General features: G+C 43.3%; 1 protein-coding gene across 2 annotated transcripts in view; it reads left to right on the forward strand.

Annotated features, from left to right (window-relative positions):
• Positions 1 to 23,391, forward strand: part of ORMDL1 (ORMDL sphingolipid biosynthesis regulator 1) — a 125,437-nt gene that overhangs the window by 16,921 nt on the left and 85,125 nt on the right. For both annotated transcript variants that reach the window (XM_072120936.1, XM_072120935.1), the window contains one exon: positions 19,928 to 20,108. In XM_072120936.1, the coding sequence (XP_071977037.1) occupies positions 19,935 to 20,108 (174 nt within the window). In that variant the 5' untranslated portion in view covers positions 19,928 to 19,934. The remainder of the gene's footprint in view (positions 1 to 19,927; positions 20,109 to 23,391) is intronic.

Here is a 23,391-nt window from a genome sequence, read left to right on the forward strand (position 1 = left end):
GACTTTCAGACACCTGATAAATTTGCCCCAATGTGTCTGACCGAGGAGTTCAGTTTGTGTCCAAATTCTGGCGGGCCTTGTGCAATCCGCTGCAAGTGACATTGGACTTCTCATCTGCATACCATCCTCAGTCAAATGGCCAAGTAGAGAGGGTGAACCAAACTCTGAGCTGTTATCTCCGCCATTTAGTTTCTACTCGTCAGGATGATTGATCCAGTCTGTTGCAGTGGGCAGAGTTCTCCTATAATTCTCTGAGGCTTCCAAAGCCTTTCTTCGATGTCTATGGTCGAATTCCTCGCCCACCTCTTCCTCTATTTGTTCCCTCTGAAGTCCCGGCAGTGGAAGATTTGATACAAGACCTCAAATCTGTCTGGGAACAGACCTGCCAGTCTCTTCTTCAGGCCTCTACCTGCACCAAGTCCCAGGCTGATAAGAGACGTAGGGCTCCTCCTGTCTTCTCTCCGGGCAACAAGGTCTGGTTTTCTTCAAAGTATGTCAGATTGAAGATCTCCAGTTACAAGCTTGGCCCACTGTTTCTTGGTCCATTCGAGGTGTTGAAGCGCATAAATCCTGTGATGTATAAGCTTCGCCTTCCTCCCACTATGTGCATCCCGAACTACTTCCATGTCTACCTTCTGAAACCTGTCATCCTGAACCGCTTCTCTCGGTAATCTCCTCCTGTACCAGAGACTGACTCCACGGATGTCTTACAGGTAAAAGGAAGGCTTGGGAGCCTGAGGAGAATATCCCGGACCGTAACTTCCTGCAAAGGTTTCTCCGACCCAAGAAGAGGGGGAAGCCGATGGGAGAGGGTACTGTCACGGGTGTTCCCGTGACCCATATCACAGGTCGCTGGCTCACTCGTGTCCCTCAGGGCTTGCAGGCGCGGCAACAGCGCAACTCGCCTCTCCCCGTTCTGTATCCACAGCCAAGCGCGCAGCATCTTCAGGAAATTTAAAGGGCCAGCGTACTGCTGATTGGTGCGCTGGCTGAACACCTCCACCTTTAAAAATCCAGGACCTCCCTTCCTGCTTTGCCAGATCTTTGTGCCTTGATCCTTGGGGAAAGCTGTTTTCATGCCTTGCGCAGTTTGAGAATTTTCGTTGTGACCCTGGTTCAGTTTCTGACTTTGCTCCTTTGCCGCCTGCCCTGACCTGTTGTTATGACTCTGACTATGATCCTGTGCTGCCCGTCCTGACCTTCTACCTGACCCTGACTACCCTGCCGTCTCTGTACCTCGACCATGGCTGCCACTGCGGACAAATCACGCCTGTGGAATGACCTGGTGGTACCACGCCACAGCAAGTCCAATCCGCTTTTTGGAAAACTCTGGTGAAAACCGTGTGCCACTTAGACTCCGGTCCCAGGTAGTGGCTCGTGTCATTGTCTGCAGTAGTTCAGATGATCCACAACCTCTGAGCCGAACAAGAAGGGTTTTGTGCAATGAATTGTACAGCATAGAAATTTACCTGGAAAACCATAAGGCTAATTAATTCAGGGTAGTCCTCAACTATGTCTGATTTTTTTTTTTCTGTCTCTCAATGTGATTTTCTGCATTTTGTTTTTACATTTTAAGAGTTTATTTACAAATTTAAATTAACTTTTAAGTGGCTTGTGGTAATAAGTGGAGTTTAAACAAGCAGATTTCCAAAAAGGAGGAGTTCACAGAGACGTAATTAATCTAGATTTTTATATCTCTTGATTTAATACTCTAAACCTTTTTTGTAATTACGATATGGCTACCAAGATTGGTGGTATGCTCCAGCACACACTCTGCCATATGTATACATTGCTGTAGAAGTTCCAGGGTGAATACCACTGCAATAAATGTGCCCATATTTTTCATCTGGAAGCTCGTGTTAGAGATCTGGAGGAAGGTATAGCACATCTGTGAGCAATCGACAATCTTGAGAGGAGTATTCTGCTCCCTTTGCATACAATAAGTGGGATGGAAGTGAGTGTGGAGAAGAAAGCCAGAAGGACCGTGTAGGTAGCTAGGTTACTGTAGATAGAGGGAGTAGAAAGGGGTCCAAGAAAAGGAAGGCTAATTTTGACTATAAACGCCCAAACAAAAATTGTGGAATGATGTAAGGATGTTAATGGAAGAAATGGCAACCCTAGCGGATCCTCCTCTTCCTAACAGCAGCCCAGCTAGTAGCAGGGGGGGGGGGGTTGTGCAGGTAAAACAAGACAGCCAGTGGTTGTAGGGGACTCTATAATCAGGAAGACGAATAGAATAATTTGTCGCCAAGACCCCTTCAACTGAATGGTTTGCTGTATCCCTGGTGTCAGGGTGCATGTGGTGGAAAAGGTGGATAAATTACTGAAAAGGGCTAAGGATGAAACCGCTGTCTTGGTCCATGTTAGAACCAATGACAGAATATATGGCAGGTGGAGGATCCTGAAAAATTATTTTTAAAAATTAGGTTCAAAGCTTAAGGGAAGCACTTCGAAGGCATTTTTTTGAATACTACCTGTGCCATGCCCTACACAGAAGACAGTGGGAGCTCAGAGAGTTAAATGCATGGCTCAGATCTTAGTGTTGAGTAGAGTGATTTGGGTTCCTAGAGCACTGGGCTGACTTTGAGCACTGGGTTCCTAGAGCACTGTTTTCCACAGATAACTTGCACCTAAATGGAAAGGGGGCTGCTATGCTGGGGGAAAATATCCTAGCAGGAGTGGCGGAGTATTTAAACTAGGATTGGGGGAAGAACGAAAAGTAAGAAACTAAAGGGGTAGATAGGTCAGAGAGGGGGGAGCCTGTGTTGGGTGGCAAAGTGGGCAGTGAATGGGGGAGTATTGCAGTGGATATGGAGATCCAAAAGTTGCAAATACAATAGTAAGGATATGTGCCAGTAAAATTGCTATCAATCATATAAATAACTGTGAAAAACAAAAGTGTATGTTCACAAACGCCTGGAGTATTGCAAGCAAAATGGGTGTGCTTGAAGCCCTGGTATTAAAGGAACAGTTAGAGATAGTTGGTGTAGTGGAGACATGGCTTTATGCATCACATGATTGGGTTGTTAATATTCAAGGTTTTACACTTTCGGAAAGACAGGGCAAATAGGAGAAGAGGTGGTGTTTGTATGTGTGTCAGAAGAGATTTAAAAGCGATTGTGAATGAGACAGAGGTCAATGAAGAGTGTGAGGAGGCTAAAACTTTGTTGCTTGAGATTCAAAGCAGGGAGATCTTTGAAAAAATTTATTATTATTATTTCGTGTCATTTATAGAACCGCCCAATAGCTCTGAGAAAATAGAGGGTGCTAGTAATCTTGGGAGACTTTAACTTTCTAAATATAAATTGAGGTCAGGGATTTTCTTCATCTGAGAGTGGGAGACATTATATCAACTTTTTGCAGGATAATTTGATGGTGCAGCTTGTAGATGATCCCACAAGAGGTGATGCTTTGTGATTTCATATACTCACAAAGAAAGGTATAAAACGTGTGTGTCAATGTTAAAAACACCAAACACCTCGCCCAACCTAGGTTTCACTTCCTGGGGCTTCTTCCGGCCCCGGAGAGGGGAACGGAAAGATGCGAGAGAGAACCTAGGAAGATCTTCCATTTCCTTCCAAAAGTAAGTGGTGAGACAGTTCATCTACATATACAGTTGTGGTTTTAATATGGAGTAGAGCACTGACATTTTTGACTCTTGTTGAGAAGGACCTAGGTGTAATAGTGGACCATAGATTAAATAACAGCTTGCAATGTCAATAAGCTACCTCAAAAACCTCATGTCTCAAAAGTGGTATGGACTCTTGAGATAGGGATTTGATATTACCATTGTACAAGGCATTGGTTCGGCCTCACCTGGAATATACCATCCAGTTCTTGGCACCAGTCCATAAAAAAGAAGGCCCTGGAGTTGGAGAGGGTTCAACGAAGAGGCACAATAATGATAAGAGGTATGGAGGGTTTCCGTTATGAGGAAAGATTAAAACAACTAGATTTATTTAGTCTGGAAAAGAGACAACTAAGAGGGGATATGATTAATTTATACAAATATATGAATGATCCATACAAAAAATATGGTGATAAGTTGTTCTACGTTAAATCAAATCAAAAGACAAGGGGCACTGTCTCCGTCTGGAGAAAACCAAGGTTTAATCACCAGAGAGCTTAGTGTGTTACTGACTGTAGCCTTTGTTATGTTGTGGGAGATTGAGGGAAATTATCAGTGGTCTTGTATGTCTTCAATTTTCTAAGTATTGCTCCCACAGTTGATTTTTTTTTCACATCAAACCACTTACCTATTGCAGACCACCCTGTAAGCGTGGGGAGTCTTATAGCCATGGATGCTCCGCTTGGGGGATTCTGGGAAAATTTGCAAAGTTTTCCAGGATGGGATAAAGAAAACCATGCCTGTTTTAGCTACCTTGTAAGGCAGCTCCCTTGACATCAAGCCTGACCTACAAGAAGCCTTATGACATGATGCGGTTTAGCTAAAAGAGGCATAGTTTTCCTTATCCCATCCTGGAAAACTTAGCATATTTTCCCAGAATCCCCCTAGTGGAGCATCCATGGCTATAAGACTCCACATGCCTACACGGTGACCTTAATTGGCAGTCTCTATAAGGAGAACTCTTCCTTCCCGACATAATCACAAGCCTCTCAAACCAGTTCCCTATGCTGTACTGAGGAGACCCAATCAGGTCAAAACAGTGCTATCTACAGTTGTGAGTTTGTTCCTTCTGGTATAGATATACTGGTTTGGTTTTAATCCCGCATCATCTCATAAGGCCTGTTGTAGGCATGCTTGATGTCAAGGGAGCTGCCTTACAAGGTAGCTAAAAGAGGCATGATTTTCTTTATCCCATCCTGGAAAACTTTGCATATTTACCTATTGCAGAAGCAACACATAGAAGTAACGGCACTCACCCACTTGATAGAAAAGTGTAATATAGGAACGAGGTGGAGAGACCAGAGGAGACAGAGAGCGCTCCTATGGTGTATTACCCTTGATAATATGGATATCAGTGTTGTGGTATTCCACTAACCTCTGACAGTTGTGCATCAAGGGCACAACTCCTTTTGATGCCTGTAACAATGCTCTAAGCCGCTGCCCGGTCCCGCTGTTAGCTCTCCTGTAAACAGTACACAGTATTCAAGAGCATCCTAATTGGGTGCGTTGATGTTCTCCTCAAGTTTTGGGACATGAGACAGGCGCTGACTTACTCGGTAGCTTTTCCTTAAAGGCTTTTTTTTATTTAAGCCATAAATGGCGATAAAACAGTAAAAGGTTCTTACAATTAATTGGAATAACTCGTTTTGTGCTAGAACTTGGCGCTTCCTCAGATTCCTTGCTTGTAATGTCCTTTAATCAGTTGAAGAAGTGTAAAAACACATGCAGGGAGAAGCAAGCCATGGCAACAGGGCCGTTTCGCGCTCAATGTCGCTTTATCAAGGGGCTTGAGAAAGTGCCATTAAGCGCGAAACGGCAGGATGCGTTTCTATGCAACTGCATGCGATGGGTAATCCGCACCTGGTGTCTTCTATTCTCCAAATACAAGGGTTGGAGGAATCAAAGCGTTACTTGTGACCACCACCTCAGTGTTACCAGTACACCCCGCGTTACGTGTGACAGCAGCCTCGGTATTACCAGCATACCCTGCGTTATTTGTGACCACAGCCTCAGTATTATCAGCATACCCCTCATTACGTCTGACCACAGCCTCAGTATTACCAGCGTACCCCGCGTTACGTGTGACCGCACCCTCAGTATTACCAGCATACCCCGTGTTATGTGTGACCGTAGCCTCAGTACACCCCTCGTTACATGTGACCGCACCCTCAGTATTACCAGCATACCCCGCGTTGTGTGACCGCACCCTCAGTATTACCAGCGTACCCCGCGTTATGTGTGACCGCACCCTCAGTATTACCAGCATACCCCGTGTTACGTGTGATCGCAGCCTCAGTATTACCAGAATACCCTGCGTTACGTGTGACTGCAGCCTCAGTATTACCAGCGTGTGACGTGGGACCGCAGCCGCACAATTACAAGCGTACCCCGCGTTATGTGTGATCGCAGCCTCCGTATTACCAACGTGTGACCGCAGCCTCAGTATTACCAGCATCCCCCGCTTTACGTGTGACCGCAGCCTCAGTATTACCAGCATACCCCGCGTTACGTGTGACCGCAGCCTCAGTATTACCAGCGTGTGACCGCAGCCTCACTATTACCAGCATACCCCGTGTGACGTGTGACCGCAGCCTCCCTATTACCATCATACCCTACGTTATGTGTGACCGCATCCTCAGTATTACCAAAGAACCCCACCTCCGGTCATGGTGTCCAAATTGCGGATGCATCACCATTTCGATGCATAAAACATTTAGATAAAAAGTGATGAAAAGGTTCTTCACTACACAAACTGATATCACTGAAAACGTCAGCTTTTTAGGGAATATTAACCCTTAAAGGGTTGAAGACCAGACCATTTTCATCTTTGATTTTTCCATTTTTACCTCCCATAACTGTGTTCTTTCCATGTACAAAGCTGTATGAGGCTTGTTTTCTGCATAACAAATTGTACTTCCTAGTGATGGTATTTAATTTTCTATGCCGTGTACTGGAAGGCGGGAAAAAAATCCTAATGCAGTAAAATTGACAAAAAAAGTACTTATTCCATTTTCTTGTGGGCTACGTATGTATGGCTTTCACTGTATGCACTAAATCAAACCTCCCCTTAATTCCTTGGGTAAGTGTGATCACGAGGACACGAAATTCACAAAGCTTTTATTCAATTTTTATATAAAAAATTAAAACCTTTGGTACAAAAAAAAAAAGGCTTAAAGGGGTTTTCCCATGAAGTCAAGTTAGGCCCTAACTTATTGATCAATTGCAGATTGCGAAAACGAGGGGTCTGACCGACCTCTTTTTACTGTATTTGCAGACTGTAAGGGCTTCTTGTTCCTACCATTTACTGCAATATAGCTGCATTGCAATATGTGGCCACCAGGATGAAAGCTTCTATGCAAATGAGCCTGAGGGGCTCCAGGATCCTCCACAGGTGTTACTGAAGACTGAAGCCCCTTTGGCTTATTTGCTTACAGTCCTTCATCCTGGTGGTAGATGCCCTTTAAATGCTCACAGTGGCATTTTGTAGGTTAATACCTGTGATTTGTACCAACAATCCATATAGGGGGATATTTATCAGCCATGCCCCCATGTCCTGACGGATACCTGGAGAGACTTGGGGTATTGTCACATGTTAGCATTTTAATTGTGTTTTGTAACTCATTCAAAATGCACTGGGTTGGGCAGCAGGCAAAACACATGCGATTGACAATCCGCACACGGTGTCTTGCACAATACAAGACAACGGCCCTGATTGCCGATCACATCTGTTTCTACACAAACAAGTATGCAATTGACTGCATAATTGACTGCAAAATGCCCTAGTGCGTTTTGGATCCGTTACAAATCGGAATCAAAACCCTAACAGCACCCTGAGGCCTCTTGATGTACTCCATCCTGGTGTAGTTTTTGTGTAAAACCGCAAACAAAAATTTGCAGGTTTTTCAAAATAATTCGGGCACGCCCCGTGTCCAACCTACACCCCTTCACGCCCAGCTGTCATGGAGGTGGCATAGTTGCTTTTATAATCGCAAATTCTTCATACATCCCCCTGGTGTGTATGAAGAGGACTCGGCCTGTGAACCTTCTTCATACACAGTCAGTCCCTGGGTTATTTACAAGATCGGTTCCTTAGGGGTTGTACCGAAGTTTAATTTGTATGTCAGAATTGTATATTTTATAATTGTAGATCCAAACAAAAAAAAATTTTGTCCCGCTGACGATAAGTTTTTGTAAATTTTTTGCTGTAATGAAACCAAGGATTATCAATAAAGCTTCATTACAGATGCCTTACAGCTGATAATCTAGGACTATGGTAAAGCATCCAGAGAGCTTCACCAGAGGTCACAGAGGGGGCACACACCAGTATGTATGCATGTTTGGTTTACAATCCTTGATCTGGTGATAGATGTCCTTTAAGAGGTTAAATACTGATTCCAGGAAATTAAACTGTCCGGCAGATAACAAGCCTCAAGCCCCATTCACATGTTGCAGTTCTTGATCTGTTTTAATTCCATTTAAAAACCCAACAGGGAGGGGTTCATCCCAGAACAAAAGTGTTTCAGTAGAAAGACCATGCCCTCCCTTTTGCGGTTTCCAATGCAGTTAAAACTCATCAAAAAAAAAAAAGTGTGCAGGGGGTCTGAGGCCTGTTTTCTGCAGGATTGTTGTATATGTACTCATTCACTTCTATGGGCTCATGCACATGGCTGTGAATTTCACAGCCCTGTTTATGAGCCGACTGCCTGAGCTGCAAATGACAAACCATGTTTGTGGTTCAGGCTATTATTATGTACTTACATCCCAATGACAAGCAACCCTTAAACAATGTTCCATGGGACTATTGTTTGCATTTCAATCTGTTTGACACGCATCATGTGCCATGTTGATGTCACTTCTGACCTTCATACCGGTAGTGGGAGGATTTTGAGTTCGGCGTTCATGCCCTGTCAGAGCAGACACATGTATTTAAGCAGGTGAGCTTGACTCACCAGCGATACGCCTGGGGCTTTTGTGATCTCCCGTCCTCCCAGGTCTGACTCCCATTGGTAATGTAGACAATTTATTTTTTTACGCCCTTGATTTCTCTTCTTGTGTGAACTGACCACTTATAGCATTATACCCTATATTTAGTTAGTCTCATTTGTTGCTTCCTATATCTGGATGATTTATCTTTATCAGAATTACCGGGCCTAGGGGGATCTTTTGTTCTTGCCCTTTCCATTTGGGATTTTTAATTGGTTTTAACATGCATTTGTGTACTCAATAAAGATTTATGATTCTGACATCACATCTGCTTTCCTTTCCTTTCTGAGTTTAGAAGTTTGTTTCTAAGATGTGCTAATTTTGTTTTGACCCCCATTTGCTTTCATGTTTTGTGTCTTTTATACTGATGACAAGTTCAATGAGTAGAGGACGGAGAATATTGGCTGATTAGAAATTAATTGTTAACGAGCAGTTGGACAGGTGTACCTAATAAAGTGGCCGGTGAGTGTATATATGTACTACAATAATACACGCATCCCCATTCACACCCAACACATGCACGCATGGGCCCATGCACAGACACCCAAACCACACATACATAGCGGCACAGGAAATAATTGATAAAAAATGTAAACAGACACTTAATCCGATTAAGAATAATAGATCAATCAATAAGTTCCTTCTTCTGCCAAGTGCCAAGGAGGACCGGATCAACAGGACGAAAGGCAATTGGACATGATGGTTGCGGATAACAGTATGCAGACATCAATATAATATCACATGGGAATGGATGGAGGGTAATGTACCCAGAGCCCCAGACCAGGGACCTATAAGTGAGGAATAATGAAGTGAAAATGGAACTAAATGAGAAAAGAACATAATGGGAGTGATGAAAATACATCAAGTGCAGCCTGCAGAGTGGGGAACACAGCTGGTCCTGACATGGCCATGCAGCAGCGCAGCCCATGTTAACAGAACAAAGTTTTAGTAAGTGACCTCTTGAGTAGATGATTTTTTGGGGAGTGCAGTGTTATGGGGGCGCACACAGAGACCTGCACATCAACCTGGACATCATCAAAGGAACCAGCTGCCACAGCAGCACCTGCGACTCATCGGAGGACCCACCAGCACCACCCTCCAGTACCAGGTCAGCCAGAATCACCTCATCAGCAGCACTAGCTACACCAGAAACCCAGCTCCACGCCAGCAGGTACTCAGCTCCACATCAGCGGCTACCCCAGCATCTCCAGGCACCCAGCTCCGCACCAGCGGCTTCCCAGCACCACCAGGTACCCGGCTCCAAACCAGCAGCTACCCAGCACCAGCAGGTACCCAGCTCCACAGCAGTTCCTACCCAGAACCCCCAGGTACCAAGATCCACACTCTCGGCTAACCAGTTCACCAGCGGTTACCCAGCACCACCAGGTACCCAGCTTCACAACCACGGCTTCCCAGCACCACCAGGCACCAAGCTCCACACCCGCAGCTATCCGGCACCTCCAGGCTTGCGGTCCCTCCAGCTGCACATCAGGGGCAATCCACGCCCTGTGGTTTTACCTGCACCTCTGGCAGAAAATGAGAGTGTTAGAACCGTTCTGTATATACACAAGACGACAAACAGGCCAAATGACACCAACCTGGTACCAATGCTTCCCACCACAGACTATAGCCACCACGCTGCACACATCAAGAATAACTCTCTCCTCCTCGATTATAACATTATCCGAACCATATCTTGGACTACAAGGTTCTCCAACCTTGACACACAATGGCAAAATAGGGTTCCGTACGTCCCTAACTCCATCCAGATCACTGCCTACCAGCATAGTGCAGTTCAGACTATGTGTCACCATCTAAAAGTGTAACACAGACTTTACCTGATTTTAAAGGTATGGTTACCAAAGTACCTATACCTCTCGAATTCAAGAAGAAAGCTAGAGGCAAAAGATCAGGGGAGACTTTTTCACGGGGAATGTGAGGTTTATCGACAACAAAATGGACAAGCTTACAACCCTGTGTACTTATTACAGGGACTACAATAACAGCTGCTTCCTTGCTTTCACTTAAACTATGCTACAGGAAGGGATTTATGACTCCAGAGTTGTCATGGAAGGACTTTTATTCAGTGTGCAGAATTCTTGAAATATATGACAATTGGCATTTTTTGAAGTGTCCAGGTAGTTTGGAGTTTTTGCAGCCTGAAACTCTGACATGGAGACTGATCTGTGCAGACTGCAAAGGATGCTGACACCCCCCCCCCCCCTCCTTCATAAGGACTTGGAAACAAGGAACTTTTAAAACATTCCTGGACTCTCCTCCTCATTAACCCTTTGTCAAATCCTGAATGACCCTGTGGGCTAATTAACCTGAACGAAACGGAGATCTTCTAAAACAATATGAAATACAGGAAATAGTGTTAGCTCTTTGTGGGCTGCTTGACAAGCTGAGTGTGTTCCATATTTCTCCCACCTCCAGAGAATAAGGAATTTATTTAACTTCTACGTTTCTGTTATTTTTCTCCCTTTTGTATAACTATTTTGCCGTGTTGTTTGTCATTTTATTTTGTAATTCTTTTGTTTTTAATCCTTTTTTTTATGCACTGTACACCTTTTTGTAATCAAAGTTTTTACTTTAATTTTGGTCCCTGTATGCTCTGCGAACTCAGTCTTATAAAGTGTTGTTAGTTGTGTGACTGCTAGAGAGCTGAGTGTGCATGTTTAGTAGTGTAACAAGGTGACTGCAAGAGAGGATGTAGAATGGGATACTTTTTGGTCCCGGTATAAATGCTGGAGCTGTATGAGGTGTGATTTCTGCTCAATTTTGTCCTTCGTGAAAGGTGAGGCTAAATTAACCTGTACAGTTGCATTCCAAGTCATGTGATGAGGTAACAGCATCCTCGCCGTGACAATAGTAAATATCCTGGGACTTTTCCTTTTCTACTGGGAGCCCTATCTCTATCGACCCTACTTAGTAAAAGGTGTGGGGGGGGGGGGTTCGGGGGGTAAATCTTATACATCTCTGAAAGATTGTGCAACCCATCCCGTTCCAAAAACGACAATGTTGCCCAAACATTGAAATGCTACTAGTTGGAATTTGTCCGTACTATTTACCAAGAGAGTTTGCCTTAATCATTGCAGGAGATATTTACATACCCCCCTCTGCAGATGCAAACTCCGCATATGAAATCCTAAGCGACCGTGTCAGTGAATTACTCAACAAACGCCCACACTTCTTGATCATCGTTGGGAAACCTATCTATAAACAACTAGTTAAGAGACTACCCACAAAATCTAAGATAATAAGCAGATGATCTGATGATCAAATTGATGAACTCAGAGCAAACCTCAGCACGACTGACTGGAGTGTGTTTCAAACGGTGGATATAAATTAATGGACAGACAGCACCACTGAATGCTTGAAGTTTTGCATGGACTCTGTCATCCCTGGGGAAATAATTCACTGCCTCCCAAACAATAAACCTTCGGTAGCTAAGGATCTTAAGATTCTACTGAACATGAAAAAGGCTGCTTTCAGATGCAGGGACAAATCTGCCATTAAAATAAAACAATCCAAGCTTAAAAGTAAAATACGCAAGTGCAAGGCTGACTATGGAAAGAAACTTGAGGCCAAACTGGCCACTAACAACACAAAGAAGGTCTGGACAGGTATTAAAAAAATTAGTGGCACGCAGGAAAAACTCAAGCAAAGTAAAGATTGGATAGACAAGATTGAGGGTCTTAAAGGGGTTATCCGGGTTTAAAAAATGTTTTATGAGGGCTATTTAAACATAATAAACATGTACTTACCACCTCTGGCGGAGCCGATGTCCCGCGCCGCGGTCCCTTCAATCCGTGCCCCTGTTTGTTTACAGGGGCACGGAAACCGCGAACTGGGAGCTTCCGGTCCGCGATGTGGACGGCTCCTCCCACCCGTCCCTATTTCTCAGCGTTGTAAGCGCTGGGAGATGGTGCGCATGTGCGCCTTGTACTGAAACCGGCGCATGGAGAAGACGGGCCGCGGGACATCGGCAGCACCGGAGGAGGTAAGTACATGTTTATTGTGTTTAAATAGCCCTCCCCAGCCCGGCCATAAGAAATTTTTTAAACCCGGATAACCCCTTTTAATACATTTTTTTTTAACCGCTTCTCAGATAGGTACACAGGGCCGGATTAAGGGTGGTGGGGGCACCTGGCTTCAAACTGGTGGGGGCCCTTCCAACAATGTTTTTGGAAGTATATAGCCAGCAAGCCCCATGTAGTATGTAGCCTTCCAGCCCCCTGTAGCATGTAGTTTGCCAGCCCCTGCAATATATAGCCTGCAGCCCCCTGTAGTATACAGCCACCAGCCCCCTGTAGTATACAGCCGCTAGTCCCCTGTAGAAAATGGCCACAAAATAATAAACTTCATACTTACCTCACCTTCCCTTCCAGTGATCCCACGACGCTGCAGGCTCTTCCTTGCTCTTCAGGCAGCTGCCGGCCATTGAAGACACAGCTGCCATTGCTGGGGGAGATCGCAGATTCAATGTTTTGGCAGCAGCATGCAGTGATCGGATACCGACAGGGTGACGTCATCACTCGCCGCCGGCGTCTTATCACAACCTGCTGCCGCCAAAACAGTGCACTGGTGAACTCCGCCAGAAATGGCAGCTGTATCTCACTGACACAGCTGACATCCTAGACCCTTATGTGCAATGCAGGCAGCGACCAGCTGCTGCGCATCGCACACAAAGAAAGTCAGCAACCCGGCTGAAACTGGTGGGGGCCCCTTTAAAAGTGAAAGTGGTGGGGGCCCCAGGGCTAGAGCCCCAGGAGCCCCTCCTTTAATCCAGCCATGTGGGTACACAGCACCTCCACCATCACCTACCACCGGAGCATACACTCAGGGAAAAGAAGTATAGGAATTAACTGTGGATGACAAACTGCATGAAATTTCAGTTTTCTATTTACTAACCCATCCTGGGTACTTCTCCCATCTATTCAGCAAGCAGCAGATATCAAGCTACAGACTTCTCTGAACTTTGTACATTAGATGGCAGTTGATGGCTGATTCAAGCAGCAGCAGCATATTGTTTATTCTGTTCCCTTATAAAGAACGGTTGGACCTTTATACAAGCCCTTTACCTTTTGTGTCACTCTCTTCACCCTCATAGTCTGTAAGCTCTTACAAGCCGGGCCCTCACTCCTATTGTTCCATATGACTGTTAGTTATTTGTGTATGTCCCCTATGATTTGTAAAGTGCAGAATATGATGATGCTATATAAATAAAAATTATTATTCCTTTTTGACCACACAACCCAACCATATCATCTACAGCTGTCAATCATAGCACCCACATCATTACTATGATATCATTACTATGCCAATATCACAAATGGCATCCCTACTACATACGTCACATCACGAAGTTCATTTGTACCATTACAATCATTTTATCATTGCTATCCTTTTTGCTCACATACACTTTACATTTGTCCATCACTCATATTATACAATGGAGCAGATTTACTTACCCGGTCCATTCGCGATCCAGCGGCGCGTTCTCTGCGGTGGATTCGGGTCCGGCCGGGATTCACTAAGGTAGTTCCTCCGACGTCCACCAGGTGTCGCTGCTGCGCTGAAGAGCATCGGAACGCACTGGAGTTCACCGATCCATCGTGGGTGAAGGTAAGCGCGAGTCCAGTGACACTTCTTTTTTTTTTTTCTTTTAAATGCGGCGGTTTTTCCGAATCCATTGGGTTTTAGTTCGGCCACGGCCCCCGATTTCCGTCGCGTGCATGTCAGCGCCAATGCGCCACAATCCAATCGCGTGCGCCAAAATCCCGGGGCAATACAGGGAAAATCGGCGCAAATCGGAAATATTCAGGTAACACGTTGGGAAACCGCAAATCGGGCCCTTAGTAAATGACCCCCATTATTCCCATCTGTGAAGACGCTACATCACTGACACAGATTTGTCATATACACATCACTTGCATGTACCATAGCTTCATTTACACCACATTTATTACTAACATCTTAGATTTTCCATTTCCAACCAACTTCTCGTCTATTACTCTTTTATTACTCATCTCTTCTTTTCTACATACCGTATGTACTCGAGAATAAGCTGACCCAAGTATAAGCTTAGGTACCTAAGCCCCTGCCCCCCCAGTATATAGCCTTTCAGCCCCTGCCCCCGCAGTATATAGCCAGCCCATCCCCCCAAGTATATAGAATGCCAGCCCCTCCCCCCTATATATAGCTGGCCAGCCCCTGCTCCGAGTATGGGAAGCCTTTAAAAAATAATCAACACTGTACTCGCCTTTCTGACGTCACCTGCAGGTCCTTCTTGCTGCGGGTGCTCCAGCTCTGTCTTCGGGTACCCGCGCATGGTCAGCACACACAATGATGTCAGCCGCTTGCCGACATTGTCGTCGTTTTTCACTGCTGGCATCGCAAAGAGTACCCAGAGTACACAGTGTCTATTTTTTTTATAGACTCTAGTATAAGCTGAGTTTTTTGTGCTGAAAAACTCTGCTTATATGCCAGTATATACGGTATTTTCTTATTTCACCATATTTACCTTTATGTTCCAGGATATGCATTCCATTGACGCACTTCCAGCAGAGATCCCCCAGCGTCCCCTAGGATACAGACTGTTTGTTTGTTTTTTACTACTTTAAAAAATGTATTACCTTTAAAAATCTAAATCTGGGAGAGAATAACAATAAAGCTCTTTTCATCATTTGATTTTGAGTGGCAAGTATTGAGTTCCAATAATCCCGTAGTAGTTGGCCCTTTGATATGGTCCTCCTGTGCTGGAGAGACTACGCCTGCATGGTGGTCATGATAACAAGAACATTATCCTCCTGTTTTAAAGTGTGGAAAGCTTCTGAAAAATACATTCTGCTGGGTGGGCGGGTTGGAGAAGGAGAGAGAAAGTTTGTTTGTGTGGTGGGTGGGTGTTGTGTGTTAAGTCTTGTGGTATGGTGATCTAAAGTTTCATATTTCCTTTCACCGGCTTTAGTATGCTGATCCTGTGTATACCCTAAATCACATGGCCATTTTGTACTTTCTTGACATGGCACATTTTGGATTTGTCACTTTATGTGGTTATCGGTTATTTGGATGGTATGGTTTGCGTTTATTTATGTAAAAAATGGACATTTGATTAAAATTTGGAAAAATTCTCCACTTTTGAAATTCAAAATGTTCTACTTTTATTACAGGTAGTCATAACTCCGAAATAATTTGATAACTAACTATTACTGAATGTTTCATTTTGGCTAAATGAATGTATATCTGTACAAAATAAACTCCTCAAGGAAGGACTTTACATGGGAATGTTGAGTGATAGGATGCAGGAATATCTATATGTGGAACACCCTACAACACCTATATTCCACTCATTACCAAAAGTGCATAAAAACATTTTCCCTCCCCCCATGTGCCCTATCATGGCAGGTATAGGAAGCTTGGGGGTACGTCTGGTCAAATGGCTGGATGCGCATTACCCCTAGCTACTTAAGGGACATAAAGCATTTATTACAAATTATGGAAAAAGTTGAGAGGAATAAAAACTATAGCCTAGCCACTTGTGATGTTATAGCATTATATCCATCCATCCCACACGATATGGGCATACCGTTTCTAGGAAGACATCTTAACATGTATAGTACCTATAGCCCAGAATTAAAAGAATGTATCATAACAGTAAGTCAAGTTCTTTTAACCCCTTAAGGACACAGCCATTTTACAGCTTAAGGCTCAGTCCCATTTTTTGGATTCTGACCTGCGTCTCTTTATATGGTTATAACTTTTGAACACTTTTATTTATCAAAGCGATTCTGCGACTGTTTTTTTCCCCACATGTTGTACTTCATTTTAGTGGCAAATTTTGGCTGATAAGTTTTGCGTTTATTTACAAAAAAAGGAAAAAAATGATGAACTTTTAGAAAATCATAAACAGCATTTACAAAGATTATTAACCCCTTGAGATCTTCATAGTAATTGAATCAAAATGGCGGTGAAATTTAGAATGGTCAAATTTTGTCGGTTATACGTTCATTTAGCCCTAAAATTTACACATTTCCGAAAGATAAAACGAGAAAACCCACCATAAAATTTGTTCTTCAATTTCTCCGGAGTGCAGCGACCCCCCCCCCCCACATGTGGACATTACTTGTGTTATGGGGGCACAGCGAGGCGCAGAAGGGAAGGAGCACCCTGCAGCTGCCAGGATTTTAGTTTTCTCGTTGCCCCCTTTTGAAGGCTATAAAATTTTTGCTTTTCCGTTATTTGGGCCATGTGACGGCATTTTTTTTGCGCGATGAGATGCTTTTTCCAGTGTTACCATTTTGGGGTTGGTATCACCTATTGTTGAAAATTTAGGAACTTTTTTGAGGTCATGAGTAGAAAAGCATCAATTCTGTACTGGATTTTTTACTTTTTTTTTTTTTTTTCGTGTTCACCGTATATCCTAATAGTCCTGTTATCTTTATTCTATGGGTCGGTACGATTACGGGGATACCAGACATGAATATTTTTTCTTATGTTTTACTAAATTTGCCAAATAAAACCCTAATGTGGGGAAAAATCTATCATTTTTGCATCGCCGTCTTCCAAGTGGCATAACATTGTTACGTTTTTGGCTACAGAGCTGGTTGATGGCTTGTTTTTTGCGGGACATGTTGTTCTTTGCAACATTATCATTCTGGAGTACATATGTTTTCTTGATCACTTTTTATTGCATTTTTAGTGGGATATAATAGGTAAAAATCATAATTTTTGGCGGGTTTTTAACGTTTTTTTTTTTTACAGCGTTCATCATATGGGTTCAATAGTTATTTAGTTTTATTCTATGGATTGTTACGGACGCGGTGATACTATATATGTGAGGTTTGTGTTATGATTTAGACTTTTTTGAGCGTTATATGTCTCTTTATATGTTTTGGGGCTTATGGGCATTTTTAGTGATTTTATAAAGTTATTTTTTATTGAAAAACATTTTTTTTTACATTTTTTACTTGATCCACCATGGGATATGAACAAGCAATCATCTGATTGCTTGTTCATTATAATACTCTGCAATACTCATGTATTGCAGGGTATTAGCAGTGCCAGCCTATGCAGACGCCATCTTAAAGGCACCGACGCGATCGTGGGGTAGACCCCCGGAAGGCATGTTAAATCCCGCGGTCGCGTTGACTGCGGCATTTAACGGGTTAAACGCCCGCGATCGGAGCCCACTCCGACCGCGGGTGTTAGCCGGGGATGTCAACGGTAGATTACCGTTGAAATCCTGCGGCTAACGATGCCGGTTCGGCTGCTATGCAGCGCTAAATCGGCATCGTCTCTGCGCAGTAGCTGTACTGCGCTGAGCGCTATTCGCGGGACTCAGCGCAGTACAGCTACGGCGCAGAGCGTTAAGGGGTTAAACAACTATTTCTTTATTTTCGATGGCACATACTATTTGCAAGTGAGGGGGGCCCCAATGGGCGCTAAATTTTCCCCCTCACTTGCAAATATTTACCTGACACAGTGGGAGAAACTTTTTGTTTTTTCACCCTCCAACCCATTTAAAAACCGAATCAAATGTATTTGAAGATTCCCCAATCATATGAACTTTAAGTTTACACATATGTTTGGGGGGTTGGAAATAGTATTTCTGGATGTTAAATTACGAGGGAAATACGATAGAATTATTACCATCCTGTACAGGAAAGAAATTGCTGGTAACTCCATTCTGTTGGCCACATCCAGTCATCTGAAACATGTCAATAATAATATCTCCTATGGAGAAATGTTAAGTGCTAAGAGGAATACTAATACGAATACTAAAAAAAGAAGATTTAGACAGAGAAATAAAGGATAAAAGTTTACAAAGTTTTACAGTGGAAAAAAAAAAAGACCAGTCACATGTTGCTTTTTGAAATGCATCCAAACCAAAGGCCAACCCCAGGTTATAAGTTATAACACACAATTATATTGTAATGCAAATTCTTATAAAGGGCAGAGAGGCATTTTTGCACTGCAGGTGTGATGAGCTTCTGCAACCTGTCTTCTGAGGTCCCTGATGACAGGTTCTCTTTAAATGAAGATATCTCTGAAAAATCTTTACATATCATAACAATGTTTACTTTTTTTATGACATGTAAGATTTTAACTTGATATAAAACATACCAATAATTGACTACAAATGTGAAAAGCTATTAAAGATTTTCGAATAAGGATTAACTTTTACCAAAATTTGTTACAAATATGTACAGCACCCTTTCCAAGGGTGAGCTACAGATGCAGAGGGTGCATGTTTTGCTTTCAGCTGACAGGCTGGAGGGGGCTTATTCAAACCTCTTTATCTCCTGAACCCTTCACATAGAAACACAATTCTATGGCCATTTTAAATTGGTCACTGTTAAGAGGTTTATAGACGTCCTCTCTGCACGGGCATGTGCAAATAGGACGGATATAGCCATATGGCAGTCTTGAGGGGTTTATGGACGACAAGAACAAGAAAACAGCTCTTGGAAAATATGCAAATACGTTTTCCAGATAAGGAAAACCATCCCTCTTTAAGCAACCTTGTAAGGTAGCTCCCTTGACATTGAGCATGACTTACATGAAGCCTTATGACCTGATGCAGAATTAAAACCAAACCAGTATATCTATTCAGGAAGGCACAGATTCCCAACTGTAAACAGCACTGCTTCTACCTGGTTGGACCTCTTAAGTAGAGCGTAGGGAACTGGTTTGGCTGAGTAAGTGGCTTTTGACTTTTGATAGCAGCAGCTCCTCAGCCAGCACTGCCATTAGCGATTCTTGTGTCCTACACTAGTTTTCCTTCCATGGACATGGGTCCATTGACAACTGCCCAGCCCTGGCCTCGCCTCCTGCCCCCTCTGCAGCAATTTTCTTTTGCTTTTATATTTTACCAACTGTAGCACATTGATTTATACTAAATGACATGCAATGGAGGCAGGATGCCAGAGCAGGCTGTCATAGCACTCAGAATCATAATATCATCATGCAACTGCCTCAGCCCTCCTGTTGGTAAAACATGCAGCACTGACAAGTCTGAAAGTATGGGGGGGGGGGGGGGCATCACGGATCGGGCAATGATTTATTTTTTTTTTTTCCACAAATCAAGTCAAAGCATTCCCCAAGTCAGAGCATAGGTGGCACACTAGGCGAATACCTACCTTTCGTCCCAGCCTGCTATGCGTGCCTTGCCATCCTATGCACTTTTTTTTTTTGGTGTGTGGCGGTAGGGGATACTTTCCATGCAGTGTCAGAGTTTCTTATGAATTAAAATGAGGACATTGTGTTTGTATATTATGACAAGGATATAAAAAGTAATTACTTCCTGTTTCACAGGACAAAAATGAATGTGGGAGTAGCACACAGTGAAGTCAACCCAAATACGAGAGTAATGAACAGTCGTGGAATGTGGCTGACATATGCCTTGGGAGTTGGAATGCTACATATCGTCCTCTTAAGCATTCCCTTCTTTAGTGTTCCTGTAGCTTGGACTTTGACAAATGTCATTCACAACTTGGTAAGTTCTTAATGCAGTCTTGTGTACAGTGTCAATATTCTCTTCTCAATTAAGGTTTTTAGTCGTCAGACAGCTTTTCTTACTAATTAACTTTTTAATTGACCTTTTTACTGATGTATCCAAAGGTTTTAACCACCCTCGTGAACGGTGAATGGTCATTGGTGCCTGAATGTCCAGGTTCATTTTTGCAGTTTGGTTTCGCTCTTTTTTTTAAACAGTGATATTTTTGCATCCACTTTACATGGCATAACAATTTTTACAGACTTCTTATCTAAAGGCAATAATTAGTAAATTACTTAGCCACTGTATATGTTAATCATTTGCACACATCTGATACCAATAGAAATCTTATAACTTGGTTCAATGTATATAACAGTTGTGATCCCAGTAATGTATATATTGGGCCATATTTATCAGGGCTTTTGCGCCTTGTCTGCACTTGTGATTACTTGCCCTATACCGTCACCTTCACGCCAGTGGGGCAGGAAAGGGGGTGGGGCGCGGCCGGCCGAGTGGAGGGTGCTGCTGGCCGGGAGTGGTCCGGTGCGGGGTGTTATCACCCATTATTCCTATGTAACAAACTAAAGCTCTAGTTTTTAAAGTGGAATTTTTGTGTTACAATATGCACCCTATGTGTGTGCAAATGTTTGCACATATAAAGTGATCAATTTAGACACATTGGGGCTTATTTACTAAGGGTCCCCGGTTCGCATTTCTGTTGGATTGTTCCTGATATTCGGGATTTGCGCTGCTGGGACAGGTATTTAGAAGGGGATTGTGTCGCACACGATCGGATTTTGGCTCAGCGGCGCCGGCTTTCAAGCGATCCGACTGATTTGGACTGAGTGCGGAATTTAAGATTAAAATTGTGCTGCAACCAATGCACTTGAATACACTGGGAAAAAGATGGTGAACTCCTACGGACCTGTGCGGGGAAGCGACTGATGCAGGGTAATCGGGTGCATGATCTTAGGGAATCGCGGCAGAGTGCATTGTTGTCACACAATGCACTTGTGCACTTTCGGGAACTCCTCTGGACAGGTAAGTCAATGTGCCCCTTTATTTAAAAAGCATAATAAGCTTTTGTATGTCACATTGAGTTGTACTGTAGAACTTTGCAGTGTGTTTCCTATAAAATGTGCTGCCCATCTCTGTCAGCTCTCTGTTAGTAGGTTGCCGGTGCACTGTTGGTCTTTCTTAGTGTAAAAAGGCTGGCGGTGCACTGTTTGTCTCAAACCATGCAAATAGAAGTGTATAAATAGAGTCTGGCATTGGTGGACTGTGCAGCAGCTGATTTCCAATGAACTGTGTGCAAACAATTAATATATATAGTGGCTATAAGTCATTTACTAACCCCTTGCCAAGGGTGTATGGAGAGGGCCAAACAATCTACATACAGCATATTGGGGCAAACACCTAACATTAACACCCATGATGCTGGCACCAATCTCGGCCTCCTGATAAATCCAGGAAGGCATCTGCATTGTGCTCTGCCAATGGGACACTGCTACGTCAGATTTGACCAGGTGAAGATTTACACCTTGGCTTGTGACAATGTGGGTGCAGTTTATAGGTAGTGCTCTGGTGCGGGGCAGGAATGCACCACACTGGCCCACTGCATGGCTCGTCACCTCCCTGCACAACTGGTAAAAAGGGCAGAGAAATCACAATTCCTAGGAATTTCAACTAAATCATGACATGTATGCTTGTTTTCAGGAATGCAAGCCTTGATAAATCTGCCCCTCAAAGTTCATATAACTGATATAAAATAAAAATAAACAATAAAAATCATAAACCCCATAGACCCCTTCATCCAGGCGAGCACACTGTGTGAATGCAGCCTAGAATCTTAGTAGATAGATTTCTGTTGGAAGTTTAAAGGAAACCTACCATTTGATTTGATGCAGTATGAAGCAAACATACCTTGGGGATGCTGTAGCTACACTGATGCAGGATCATATCTTGGTTAATCCATGTGCTGAGTGGTTTTGCTGATAAAACAGATATAACATTATGGTAGTGGTGGCGAACCTATGGCACGGGTGCCAGAGGTGGCACTCAGAGCCCTTTCTGTGGGCACCTGGACCATCGCCCCAGCACACCAGACAGGACTCAAAGAATTTTCCTGCAGTTCCAAGCAACTTAAAAGATGCTGCTTTCAGTCATGTTTTGATACTTACTTCGCTACTTGGGACTGTAGGAAGAGGGAAAATGAATAGACAGGGCCGAATTATCTTTGGCGGACCTCATGCTGGCCCCTACAGGTCTACAGAGGGACACTGGAAAGAAGCTAAAATAATATAAATTTTCTATCTTTCTACTGTGTTGCTGTCCTCAGGAGGCCAATATGATTGTTGAAGAACAGGGAGCAGTAAGTTACTGCTTTAATTTATGGTTGGCACCTCGCAATAAATAAAGGGGGGTTTGGGGTGTCTTTTTGGGCACTTGGCCGCTAAAAGGTTCACCATCACTGCATTATGGTAATGAAGCTTTGTGGCTTCTGTGACTGCGCCAGCCCTTGCTTTTCCACTTCTCTCAGCAGAGTTTCTCTCTGATTGTATTATCATCTCCTGCAGTACTCTTCCTGCCAGACAGCTGATGTTTGAGTAATCCAGTTCATGTTGATTAGTGCTTGACTAGTCATGCTTTACTTAGCAGCCATTTGAAATTCCAAGCTCCTGTGTAATGTGTAAGCCAGTCTGTACCAGCTTTTCCACGGTCCTGAATGGTATAATTGTTTTTTTAGCAAAACCACTCAGCTCAGGGATTAACCAAGATATGATCCTGCATCCGTGTAGCAACACCATTCTCAAGGTATCTTTGCTTCATAATGCGTCAAATCAAATGGTGGGTTTACTTTAAAACCTTTTGAATATATATATATATATATATATATATATATATATATATATATATATATATATATATTATACCATATTCTGACACTAATAACTTTTTTATACTTTTGGTGTATGTATCTGTGTAAGGTGTCACTTTTTGCAGGATGTGATACTATTTACAGTGATATCATTTGTGAGACTGTAAGACCTTTTGACCGCTTTTAATTAAAATTTTTATGAGTTGCAAAATTACGTAGCGTTTTGGCCATTTTCCATTAAGGGGGTTCACCACTGAGAATAACCATTTTTACATTAAATGGATTGGGACTTTTGGGACGTGGTGATATCTGACATTTTATTGTTTTAGTTAAATATTAATTCTAGGGAAAGGGGGATTATTTGCACATCCCAGGACCTAGACCACGGTCCATCCACGTATAGAT

This window comes from Engystomops pustulosus, chromosome 8, assembly GCF_040894005.1.
Source record: "Engystomops pustulosus chromosome 8, aEngPut4.maternal, whole genome shotgun sequence".
NCBI lineage: Eukaryota > Metazoa > Chordata > Amphibia > Anura > Leptodactylidae > Engystomops > Engystomops pustulosus.